General features: G+C 40.2%; 1 protein-coding gene and 1 pseudogene across 1 annotated transcript in view; one reads left to right on the top strand and one right to left on the bottom strand.

Annotated features, from left to right (window-relative positions):
* Window positions 1-281: 281 nt before the first annotated feature.
* LOC117504471 lies at window positions 282-4,663 on the top strand (annotated as a pseudogene).
* Window positions 4,664-7,935: 3,272 nt separating this feature from the next.
* The window catches only part of zdhhc13 (zinc finger DHHC-type palmitoyltransferase 13), a 60,569-nt gene continuing 55,233 nt past the window's right edge, over window positions 7,936-13,271 (bottom strand). Inside the window, exon 17 of the mRNA XM_034159481.1 lies at window positions 7,936-8,825. Within this exon, the coding sequence (XP_034015372.1) occupies window positions 8,687-8,825 (139 nt within the window). The 3' untranslated portion in view covers window positions 7,936-8,686. The remainder of the gene's footprint in view (window positions 8,826-13,271) is intronic.

Raw genomic sequence — 13,271 nt, 5'->3', positions numbered from 1 at the left:
GAGTTTAGCCCGGATGTTGTTCATTTTCTTCTTGGCAAAATGGACATGTGCCAGAACATTAAAGCAAGTAAAGACCACGAAGACATGGCTGGTAAAGATCTAATGACTCTTTGGTTTCCAAAAAAAGTTGGAATTAACAGGGCTGCAACTAATGATGAAAACTGCGTAAAAAAAAACAAAACAAAAAAAACAAGCTGAAGTCAGGGCCGCTGACCAACACAGATTTACTGTTATTTCAGTAAAATCCACTGATAATAAAAGCCATGAGGTCAGTCATCAACATGCATTTCTTCTTCACAGTGACCTGCAGAAAGGCTTTGGACAGCACAACAGTTGCAGCACACGAGTCTGAAATTTACTGCAAGTCCTGTTATGGAAAGAAGTACGGTCCAAAAGGTTATGGGTACGGACAAGGAGCAGGAGCTCTGAGCTCAGACCCTCCCAGACACGGTGACCTGCAGCCTCACGAGTAGGTGTTCACACCGCCAGTGCAAACACAAAGCATCAGGCTGGTGGACGACATTTATCGACTTGATATTGTCCATAAAATCTCTGCCCAATCTTGAGACACTGTGATGCTGTCTGAGATGGTTTTTCAGAAGAATATGGTGCTGGATCAAAGTTTTAAGATGTACCAAAGAGTCACAGGGGGAAAAAAAAAAAATCTACTAAGTTTGAAAACAGAACCAAACATGCAGTGACAAAGTCCCACACCTTCTCTTCACAGATCGAAACCACGTGCATCTTCTGCAAACACCAATTCCACTAAAACGTCACAAAAGTTCGGAGGTTCGGACCGCTGTCCCCGCTGCTCCAAAGCCGTGTACGCAGCAGAGAAGGTGATGGGGGCCGGAAAGGTAAACACAACAAACTGCACATGGTTTTAGGTTTGGAGCTTCACTGGAACCTCATTAAATATCATGTCCACTCCTGATCTGAAGCGGGTTTTACTTCATCAGAAACCGTTCGCATAATCAGAAGTTTCCCATCTGTTCAGGAAAATTTTAGCCTCTCTGTACATATTCATTCATTCACTGCAATTTATTTGGGTGTGGGTCGAGTTCGTAGCAGATAAAGCAGCTCATCTCACACTTCTCCATCCTTAGCCAAGCCCTCTAACACTTCCCAGGTGATCCCAAGCCAGCTGGGAAATGTAATCTCTCCAGCCTGTCCTGAGACTTCCCCAGAGCCTCCTCCCAGTTGGACATGCCTGGAAGACTACCCTAGGGTGATGACCACAGGGCATCCTCATCAGATGCCAGAACCACCTCCGCTGGCTCCTTTGGATTAGAAGAAGCAGCAGCTCTACTCAGTGTTAGTCTCGGATAGTCGAGCTACACCACCTTGTTCCAGAAAGTGCCAAGAGGGTGCAGGTTTTCTTTACAGCTACTGATTCCAGCAGGTGATTTCACTGATTAATATCACTTTGAGCAGATGGAATCAGTTAATCAGTGAAATCACCTGGCGGAGTCATTGGCTGCAAAGAAAACCTGCACCCTCTTGGCCCTTTCTGGAACAAGTTGCCCACCCTTGTCCTAGAGCGTTACCCTAGAGGAATACAAATTATGTCACTTATATCAGCAACCTAATTCTACTGGTCATCACCCAAAGTTCATGACCACAGATGAGGATAGAAGCATAAATCAACTGGGAAATAGAGAGTCCATGGTAGTCTGGTAGAGTGTCCACAAAACATGAGACGTCACCCCAATCCATGCTCCAACTTACCCCCACTCGCGAACAAGACACCGAGATGTTGAAACACCTCAACCTGGGGCAATAACTTTCCCCTAACCCAGAGGGGACAAGCCACTCTTTTTTGACAGAGGATCATGGTCTCAGGTTTGGAAGTGCTGATTTTGAGTTTCCCCTTCTTCTGAATACTCAACAAGCACAAGGGCACCTCCTCCACCTTTACTTACATCAGCACCTGCAAAGATTCCGTGCCTAGTGACAAATAAAACCAACTTGTGGCGACTTTTCCCAACTACTACAAATGAAACAAACTAAGAACATTTTATCAGGGAATTAAGACCCAAAATGTTTTGTGTTGGGTACTTTAAACTGAGAACTGTGTCCCTGAAAATTATGTGATAGTGATTAAATATATGTATGTAATTGTTTTAATTTCACTTTTTGTGCATTTTCCAGCCTTGGCACAAGACCTGCTTCCGCTGTGCCTTGTGTGGTAAAAGCCTGGAGTCGACTACGGTGACGGACAAAGACGGAGAACTGTACTGTAAAGGTACAAACACCATCTCTGAACTGGGAAACACTTCTCCGTTTTCTTCAAGAACAAATTCATGTTTTAGTAACCAAGAAAGAGCACCACAGATGAAATGATTCAGAAAGAGATGGACTGTGTTTGTCAATTTAGAGGAAAGTAATGACAGGTGTCCAGAGAGTTATTGTGTTATTGTATGAGGGTCTGGAGGAGCAGAGAAGTCGCTTTGTTCTTATGTTGCCATTTTGAGCAGACAGGTGGACTTTTAGTACCAACCTGTTCACTGGCTTTTATTCCTTTCTACACAATTTTTCAGAGGAAATTTCTTCTCAACCAAAGCAATTGTCAAGGTGAACTAAGCACTCAGTCAGAACCACGACTGCCAATCATTTTTTAAATCTATCTTAGATTGTAAAACATGATCTCGAAGTTGAACTTGTCCTTTAAACCGGTTTGGTAAGTGTACCATCAATGAAGATAAGGTTATCTTGTTTAGGACAAAATTTCCAAGTACAAAACACTGGTTGAACTTTGACCCTCACCCAAATAGTTAACCTTTCCCTGAGCTTGCAATGGAAGTTTCTGGAAGCCACCTACAAGGTGCACAGTTTGATGTAAATTAGGTTGAAAATCAAATTCTTTCACAACAAGAACTTGTATTGACCTTTGCCAAGTTGAATCCTGGTCCATGTTGTACAAGTTTGGTTGTAACCTGTCAAAGGTGGAATAAGCCAATGAACAGACAAACATGACCTTGGCCTCACTGACTGATCTCTGGAAAATGACCTCACCTAGGCACTTCCATAACCCCCTCTACGGATTATGTGCCAAGTTTGTTGGATATCAATGTAATACACAGAAAACAAAGTTTGACCCCAAAGGATGCAGTTTGGCAAATTTAACTTCACCATGGCAATTCTGGAATCCAGCTCTATGCCAATTTTGGTGAAAAATAGAAAGAAAAAAAAAAATTTGTCTAGAAATGACCTTGACCACTGCCAAAATAAGCCCTTTTTAAGGGTTGTTCTAGGGGGTGGGGGGGGGGGGACCTTCAGCAACACACAATGTTTGGTGAAAATCAGCCAAATGACCAGGATGATTTCATTCAATAAACAAGCCCAAAATCTTGACCCGGGTGACTGAGCTTTGGCCAATGTCACCTCGCCTGGATAAATCCAGAACCCACAGTCACAGTCTGGTGCAAACAGAAGTGGTGGAAGGAATCTAGAGTTTGAAACTGTGACCTTCATTCCTTCATTTTTGTCAAAACATCCACATACCAGTACATGACAAACAGTCAAATTACAGATGAACAACAACGCATTATTCTGCTTAACCTACACATTTAATTAAATTGATTGTCCATTTTAAATATCCTGCTGTTTACTAACTGTTTGGCAAAACAGCAACAAAAAATAAGCTTCTTGTTGGAGGTAATTAAGCAGCTATGCACTGGACCACTGTGCCAAATTTAAATACGATCTGTTCAGGGGGCAGCCGAGGTGAACTCTGAAAACCAGACTTACAATACAAATATTCAAACCCACAATGTTCTACTGTTATTACTGGAAAAAGATGAGAAATTGTACACATTCGGTATCATCATGACACGTTTGTAGGTGGTCATGATGACATATAGAACCAAACTGTTCCTCCTGTGAATGTTAACTTTTTGTGACCTGCAAAGATGAACAAGCTGCTGGATAAACTGATACACACATGCTGTGGCTGAGGTCAGGATGAACTGATGTGGAGAAGAAAGGTCAGAGATCAAAAGGTCATCTTTAATGCTGAAATTATTTACTTTACAGGATTTAAGGACGCTTGAGCAATTATAAAGTCATTTTGTAGTTGGTCACATTCAACAAATATGTTTGTGTTGTAATCTTGTGCATTCAGCAGCTGTTCGTGGACATTACGAAATCTTACCCAGTAATTTACAGATAACTTATGTGTTCTTGTCAACTGCTTTTAAAAATGTCTTTTTTTTTTTTTTTTTTTTGCAGTTTGTTATGCCAAAACTTCGGCCCTAAAGGATTTGGACTGGGGAATGCCGCCATGTTGGACAACCAGGAGTGACGTTGCGCCGTGCTGGTTTCCATGTGTCCTCAACCTTCACTGTGGACGCTGGTTTTTAAAATGAGTGGTTGTAACATCTGACACTGTCATCCTAAACATGTAACAGAAGGAAAATGGGAAACGAACTAAGAATTTAGTTTGGCAGCAGATCAACTGTAATAGTTCAATCGGAAACCATCTTTTCATAAAATTAATTTTTTCAAATACTGAAATATACAAGAGTTTCTTGTCAGGTTTTATGGCACATATTTCAGATTTTTTTTAATAGTGTACATTTGTCAAACATATTCCTTTTGCTGCCTCCTATTGTCAGATGACACTTAACACAACCCCAGTTTAGTTATTTTATTTGCATTCATTAATAATTTAGCGCAAGTCTTTGAATAAGTGATTAACAATAATTGGTTAGTAATTCCATTGTAATTACTCTGTAGCTGTTGTCCAGTTCGGGGTGTGATGGATTGTTTGTCAAACTAAATGAGTCATTGTCTCACAGTGTCAAAATAATAAACAGTGCCATACCGGTGTCCATGTCCACTGCTTGCTCTGCCAGGATGTCTTTAACGTCAAGCTCTCATGGAGGTAGAGGTTCTTATGTAACGTGGGTAGCCAGCAAAAGCCCAAAGCTCGTTTCCAGAAGGGCCCACGGCATGCGTCTCTCACTCATCCCCAGCACTCCTGTTGAAAGTGCCAGTTGGGAGCGTGGCTGCAATCGAGAATCGAACCCGGATCACTGGCATCTCAGTCCAGCGTGCAAACCGTTACACCACCGCCTCATCTTACCGAATTCCAGCATCAGTCTATAGTCAGAGTTTATTTCAAATCCTTTGAAACCTCGTGTTTTGGACACTGTGTGCATGTGAAAAGGAACTCATCACATGGTGTGATGTCACCTGGTGAACAACAGTGGCACCTACTGGACAGTTTGGGAATGTGCATCCATACCAAATTCTGAGTTTCATATTTAAGGATTACAGCTCTACAAGTAGCTGAACAAACGAACACACACTGCTTATAGGCAACTGTAACGCAGATCTATTTGTTAATGTGAATTTCACCGTGGCTCACCACTGGAGCTCCGCCCTCTATTTCAAAGTAAGAGCTCAATTCACAGTGACGGTATAACGCCGTTCTCCCACACTGGTATGAGTGTCTGTGTGAAATTAGTCGCCGAGTCACTCTCAGTGGTGGGCACAGTCCCGATAACCGATAATTATCAAAGATAATGCTTTCATTATTGGATTATCTTTTTAGATAACTTTAAAAACCATTATCGGACTAATTTTCTTGCGATAAATTTTTTTGTCCGATACCTTTTAGACCGATAATGTGGTAAATAAAGCTGGACAGCTACAAATATTTATAAAACTTAAAATCAGTCGAAGTACCTACCTGTTAATGTTTGTAGCTGATGGTGTAGTTCTACCCTCTGCAAAATAGAGAAGAGCTGCTTTAAGGAGAAACCACTCTGTCTCTGCAAGCAAAGGAGACTGGTCCGGGGGGGGGGGGGGGGGGGGGCATACTGATACGTGGACAGTATCACCCAAGTCCATCCAGAGGCCTACATTTTTAACTTATGGTCAACTTTTAACCAAACTAATGTCGGACAAGTTATTTAAATTAATGTCATGTCTGAAGTTTTATCAAGTGAAAATATCAGATATATGTTTTAGTTTTAAAGTAATGCGCTCATTTTTAAGGTTTTAGTGTGGATATATGCTGTGCCCAGCAGTGCATTATGGGTAGGATAGGGTAATCTCAGTATGTTCACAACATGAGAAATGCATTTGAAACACTCTGATCAGGCTCTACGGACAACAGCATTAAACTCTAGTACCTAAAACTGAATATATTCTCTGGGTTTATAGACATTGTTATTGTGTCTGAGTTTAATAATCCATGCATTTTAAATGAAGCAGACACAGATTATCTGGAATTTTGTTTTGGCAAGTTTTCAAGGTCTCTACTGCCATCTACTGGCCAAGTAGGTTCATTCGCCCTATTGACGTATCCCAAATCCCTTGCGTGCCAGAGAGTCGCTGCAGTCCAACAACATATAGAGAATCAACACGATGACAGTTGTAAATTATTATACTACAAAAATGCATTTTTTTTATGCTTTTCGTCACGTTAATAAGAGACTGCTGCATGATACCCTGAAACTTGCTAAAACAATTATAACAAATCTGTGTCTGTTACGTTTAATCTGCGTGGAATTTATAAACGCAAACTGAATTCAGACATATAATATATATTAGTCTGGAACAAAGAGGACAAACAGTGTTGTAAAGAACAATAGTCAAGAAGTTAAAGAGCAAACTTCCTTTCCCCCAGAACGACATGATCAGGAAGCGACTGTAGCTCACAGCAGCTCCCATTGAAATAACGGAGAGACAGACTGTGATTCTCACATGTTACATAAACAAACGCAATAACAATGTCTATAAACCCAGAGAATATATTCACGAGAGTTTTAGGCACAATTATAAAATAGTTTTATGTTGCGATGTTAATGGTGTTGTCTGTGTGCAGCAGTTAAAGTGCAGCGTGGTCAAAGCGTCTCAGTGCAGTTCTCAATGTTACTGAGATCTCCGAGTTTTGCGGGATTTGAAACGTCAATAGGGTGACTAGCCAACATTATGTGTCAAGACAATATTGAGTGCACGTTTTACAATATAATAAAATGTGTGCACATTGCACAATATAATAAAACATGCGCACAACATCATAAACATCATCAAATTCATCAGAGCACATGACAATATTGTGTGAGAAATAGGTCATAAAGATAAGATAAACATCATAAAATTCTCTCCACATGTAAAACATTTTGCGGTGACACTTCCAGGGCTCCGTAAAAATGCCTGTTTTTACAAATAAAAAAACCTGATATTTTACAAAAACACATTATCTCTAAACACCAACACACGACACAGTCACATTAACGTGTTGGTTTACATAATGAATGACTGAACCAATCAGTGTTTAGCTGAGGTACATTTTACCCAGAATCCTTTGCGATCTGTCTGTTACAAAACCTCAGAATTAGTGCATCATTCAACATTAAAAGATATGTTATATTTTAACTTTGTACAAATGACAGAACTGACATTAATGGAGTTATTATATCGGTATTAATGTTATTTATAAATCAAAACCATAAGTCAGCATGACTATTTTCCAAGACCTCCGCCTGACCGGAGCGTTACGATTAGTAGAGAGCTGCGTTTTGTGGCTGCTCTCAGCTTGCGTCTGTGCTGGAAGCCATGTAGTAAACAAAAGCTTCTAGTAGTGGGCAAGATGTTCAAAGAGAAGCGTGGGCTCATTGTTTGGGTCTGTTGTAGCTTTTGATGCTACCAGAAGCGATCGTGGTGTTAAAACTCAAATTCAATTTATTAGTAGTTGCAAATGTACCAGAGACAATACTGTAATTTATCGGTTATCTGTAACTTCCGATACATTTTTGGGTGGTTTATCGTTTTATCTTTATCAAAGACAAGCTTTCAGTTATCTGATTATCTGTTATCGAAGTTAATTTTTGGTTATCTGTGCCCACCACTGGACACTCTGAATGGTTATTTTTAGTGGAGCTAAAGTTGCTAAAAACTGAATAAAAGAAGGTTAAACCAAAGTGAACAGGGTTCTTGCTTTTATTTATTCTGATATTAATCTTGCTGGAACATCCAGAAACCTTCTGAAAATACAGATGAAGCATCAGTATAAACCTGGACGGGGGGGGGGGGCCTAGGACACTTCGGTGTTTACATCATCAGAAAACACTTTATAACTTCCAGCAAAACTGAACGTCCAATTTGAAACTTAATTAGTAAAAGTTCCTTGGTTACAAAATTTTTACTTTATTTTGTTGAATTCAAAGTGAAAAGAAATCAAAGAGAAAGCAAAAAGAAGAAGGAGGGAAAACAAACAAATCCCAGACTTTACAGGATTAAACCTCAACATTATGTGCCTCACCAAAATGGTGTTAGGGTTTGTTTTGGCCACACCCCCATGTGTCCCGTGCACAGTAATAGTCATTCATTATTAAAGACGTGCACGTTTTCTAAAAGGCAATAAACAAAAGGTATCCATGTGCAAAGATAAAAAATAGACTTTTTCCTTAAATACATGTATAAAATGCCTGCAGACTTCAATTAAAATTCCACCCAAATTGAAATTTTAGATTTTTCTTTATACGTCTTAGAAGATAGCATCAGTCTGTACAAATAATCCAACCATATCTACACGCCGCTTTCCCAAACGCAGACATATCGTGGTCTCTGTATTCACATGGAGTCATAAAAAGTTAATTAAATAAAGGTTGTGCTTTTGATCCAGAACCACTGTAGAACCTGACCTCTGACCCTGATAAATCACGTCGGCAGCTCAGACCATGTCAGGGTGTCCGAACATGTGCAGATTCCGGCCGTGGGGGAACTGCTGGGTCCAATCGATGGCAGCTGGTTTGAAGAGGCCACAGCATCTCAGCTGGAAGAAGGACACCAGGTTCCTGATGATGCCCAAACTACAGACAAACACACAACGACCATTACAAGATATAAAATACAATAGCTGCTGCCTGTGTGTCATTACTGTTATATAATTTACTGGACTTCTCTAGAGAGCCAGACTAATATATTGGTTGGCCGATATATATCTAATATGAACCACACAAGCATAGCTGGGACCCCATCACCCCTTGGACACATTAGCTACAAGAGACAGATGCAAAGCGACCAGCTGCCATTTATTTACATTCACAGTGGCCATTTTACAACCATAGACAAGTAGTCGCTATGTTACTAGCTAGGCAGGGCCAAAATAAAGTCTAGTTCATGCAAATAATAAGCAATGTGACAACTATTAATAATCAACATAAGCTGGCTGGTTGTTGGCTATATGTATAGGTATTTATAAAGTTCGTGCTTAAGGTGTAAAACATCAAGCCTCAATTACATTTCTTTGTCATAAGGGTTTGATAATGAAATGTTAGAAATCATTACAATATTTTTTTTCATATCTCAGCAGATATAGTTATTGGTGTTGATTTATTCCTTAATATCTGCATCAGCCCCCAAAAATTCCATATTAGTCTGGCTCCATTTCTCCATCACATACAAATGTGCAATTATATTCTCACTCACAATTGTGGTTTATTAGCATGTAAGCAAAAACTAGCCAACTAATTTTTACTCAAGTTGCTGCACTGATGCTACAGATACAATTAAATCTTTGGGTCTGAATTCCTCCTGGTGCTCACTTAGAAATTCAGATGGTCTCCACAGGTGATTTTCAAGCTTTAGTTAGTATAGCGTTGGAGGGGTGGTGGCCAAGTGGTTAATGCGCTTGGTTTCAGTTCAGAAGGTTCCGGGTTCAAATCCCACCCCTGCCACATTTCTCCATGTAATGTGGAGTTGCATCAGGAAGGGCATTTGGCGTAAAACTTGTGCCATTTCAACATGCGGATCCACCTTGGATTTGCTGTGGCGACCCCGAGTGCAAACAAGGGAGCAGCCGAAGGGACTTACTTACTAGTTAGTATAGTGTTATATAGCAGAAAATAGCAAAATTTCAATGGTTTTGAGTTACCTCTAAAAATGTATTCATGGGTTCCGGTTATGGCGACCGCGTAAGGAGACGTGCTTAAGATCTCTCCGCTCATCGCGTTATAATTTCATCTTAATTCGAATTCTTTGCCGCACAGGATTACTCAAGTGGACGCAAGAATGCTTCCAAAGGCTAAAACTAATCAAGAAGCCCTTGACAAGGCAAAACAACCAAAATTAATGGAGTATGGACTACACAACGAGACTCACAAAGCTAACGATAGCATGCTACCAAGAATGATGGTTTCTGAAGAGGACAGAACTCAGGGCAACAAAGTGGATGCAATATTATCCATCATTACTGCCATTAAAAGCGATTTGGACAACAAATGCCAAGAAGTTAAAGCCTGCACTGAACGAATAACGCAAGCTGAAATACGCATTTCTACCAACGAAGACGAAGTCGAAATTCTACGTGCAAAAATTAACACGATGGAACCCAAACAAAAATCACTGGAGGATAAAGTAATGGACTTGGTAGTCGAGAGCCAAGACGCAACAATACCAGACTTGTTAACTTGCCCAAAGGCTGTGGAGGGAAGAGAACCATGTGGATTTTTGGAGAAATGGTTACCAGAGGTCCTGGACATTACACTCAAATCCGGTGTTTATTGAAAGAGCACATCGAACAGGACCACGAAGAGGAGAAAACGCAGCGCCCCACAATCTGATAATGAAAATCCTCAACTACAGGGACAAGGAAGACATTTTAAAAGCAGCAAAAGCTAAAGGAGATATTCGCTAGGAGGGGCAGTGGATCCGCTTCTACCCAGACCTTGCCACGGGTATGCAACAGCTCCGGAAACGATTTGACGCTGTCCGTGAAGATTTACTTAAATTGGGACTGAGACACAGCGCGTCACACCAAGGAAAGCTCCTGGTGACTTATGAAGAGAAGACGCATGTTTTTACGTCCCCAGCGGAGGCGCGTGTGTTCATCAACAAGCTACAGGATAAGTAAAAAAAGAAAAAAAAAAGAAAAAAAGGGAATGAATGAACAGCGGGTTTTTTTTTATTTCCCTTTCAAGAATGGGTATTCCAAAACTTTTATTTTAATCTGGAAAATAAGACTATTTAGCAACTCTCGTTGTTGGTTAAATAATTCCAATGCCCATAAGTAAATATTCATTTATCAAAAGAGAAGACAAACTACTGGTGTAAACAAGAACTACACAGCTTCAGCAATGGAAAAATGTACAAACGGAAAAGAATCGATAACTACTACTACATGAGTGCGATCGGCAGCGGTTTTGTTGGTTTTTTTTTTAGTTAGAACTAAGTGGTTAGACTGCTCCTCCCACAGTGTGGAGCAGTCAGCGCAGTAGCAGGAACGCAAAGGGAGCTCCACAGAGTGGAAATGGGAGGGGGTTCTGTTCATTTTATATATTTTGTTCACTTTTCAAAGTTTGTGTTGGGCCAGGTTAAGCTTCAAAAATGTTTTTTGTATTTTGATACAGTCTCAAGGATAGTCGGTAAATCAATTGTGAAAGATTAAAATGATGTGGAAATGTTATTAAAATTGTTACCTGGAAATGTGGGGGGCTCCAATGTTCAGAAAGGTAAAACAAGTCATGACTAAGCTGAAGGATATGGAATCTAAAATTATATTTCTACAAGAGACACATCTAATAGAGGAGGATGAAAAAAGGATCATGAGAAGATGGCAGGGTAGAGTACTCACAGCAGCATTTACTTCACGGGCTAGAGGAGTTATGACTCTGATTCATGAATCAGTTCCATTTAATGTAAAAAATGTTATTAAAGATAAGACAGGTAGATATTTGATAATCCATGGATCAATGCTGAAAGAAAACTTGAATTTGGTAAACGTAATGGCCCAACTTCAGACCGATGCGACCTTCTATGAAGAACTATTTCTCTTGTTAGTACCATTACCGGGGTAAGATATGTAATCGCTGGGGATTTCAACTGTACTCTATGTACCGAGTTGTTTGACAGATCAACAAATCTTGCAGAATGACACTTAAAAGATTATGTTAGATCAGAAATTACTAGATATTTGGAGAGAACTCAACAACAAACAAAAGTTACTCCTGTTTACTCAGCCACATTCCAGATATACTCAAGAATTGATTATTTCCTAATCTTCCTTCCTGAATTGTTATCAAAAAATGCTCATACATAATATCGTAATATCAGACCATGCAACCATGTTGTTTAGAATACTTGGATGAATCACACAGTGTTCATCCTAGATGGAAATTTCAACATAAGTGGCTTCAAGATGAGGATTTTGTCAATTACGTAGGGAAGCAGATAGATGAGTTCTTTCAAATACAAATCAAACATCAGCAGGTACAAAATGGGATGCATTCAAAGCATTTCTTAGAGGACATTATTAGTCACATAAGTTTTAAATCTAAAATAACAAGGCAAGATATGTCTAATTTGGAAAATAAAATAAAAAACACCCAGAAGAAAGTTTATGAAAACAATGATCCTGAAGCTGAAAGGGAGCTATTGCTTTTGAGAGCAGAATACGAGAAACTGTCAAGCTTCAAAGCAGCTGCCAGCCTTTTAAGGCTAAAACAGACATTCTATGAACAAGGGTGACAAGCAGGAAAATTATTAGCATGGTAAATTAAACAATTAGAAACTAAAATACCAATTACTTCAATTCTAGACAAAAAATAAAACAATAATGAACCCAAAAGATAACTCAGCCACATGGGGTGTGCAGCCAGTACATTCTGAGTGCCGGTCCCAAGCCCGGATAAATGAGGAGGGTTGCGTCAGGAAGGGCATCCGGCGTAAAACAAGCCAACCCAACTATGCAGACTCAGATCGAATTCCCATACCGGATCGGTCGATGCCCCGGGTTAACACGTCCGCCACCGGTGCTATTGCCCAACAGGGTGCCGGTGGAAAATTGGGCTACTGCTTGGGCGAAGACGACGAAGAAGAGGAGGAAAACGTTGCCACGAACAGCGGGAGAAGAAGAAAACTAGAAGGGTGGAAATGAGAGTGGGGACTTTGAATTTGGTAGTATGACTGGTAAAGGGAGAGAGCTGGTGATATGATGGAGAGGAGAAAGGTAGACATATTGTGTGTGCAAGAGACCAAGTGGAAGGGAAGTAATAGCATGAGCATCGGTGGTGGGTACAAGTTGTACCATGGTGAGGACAGGAAGAGAAATGGTGTTGGGTTTTTTTTTTAAAGGAAGAGTATGTTAAAAGTGTGTTGGAGGTTAAGCGAGTGTCTGACAGGGTGATGAGTGTGAAGTTGGAAATTGAAGGGTGATGATGAATATCATCAGTGCATATGCCCCACAGGTAGGTTGAGAGAGAAGGAGAAAGAAGATTTCTGGAGTGTGTTAGATGAGGTGGTTGAGAGTGTGCCCAAGC

The sequence above is a fragment of the Thalassophryne amazonica genome, chromosome 2 (genome assembly GCF_902500255.1).
Source record: "Thalassophryne amazonica chromosome 2, fThaAma1.1, whole genome shotgun sequence".
NCBI lineage: Eukaryota > Metazoa > Chordata > Actinopteri > Batrachoidiformes > Batrachoididae > Thalassophryne > Thalassophryne amazonica.
Note: the sequence above shows the minus strand (reverse complement) of the source record. Positions and strands in the feature narration are given on the sequence as shown.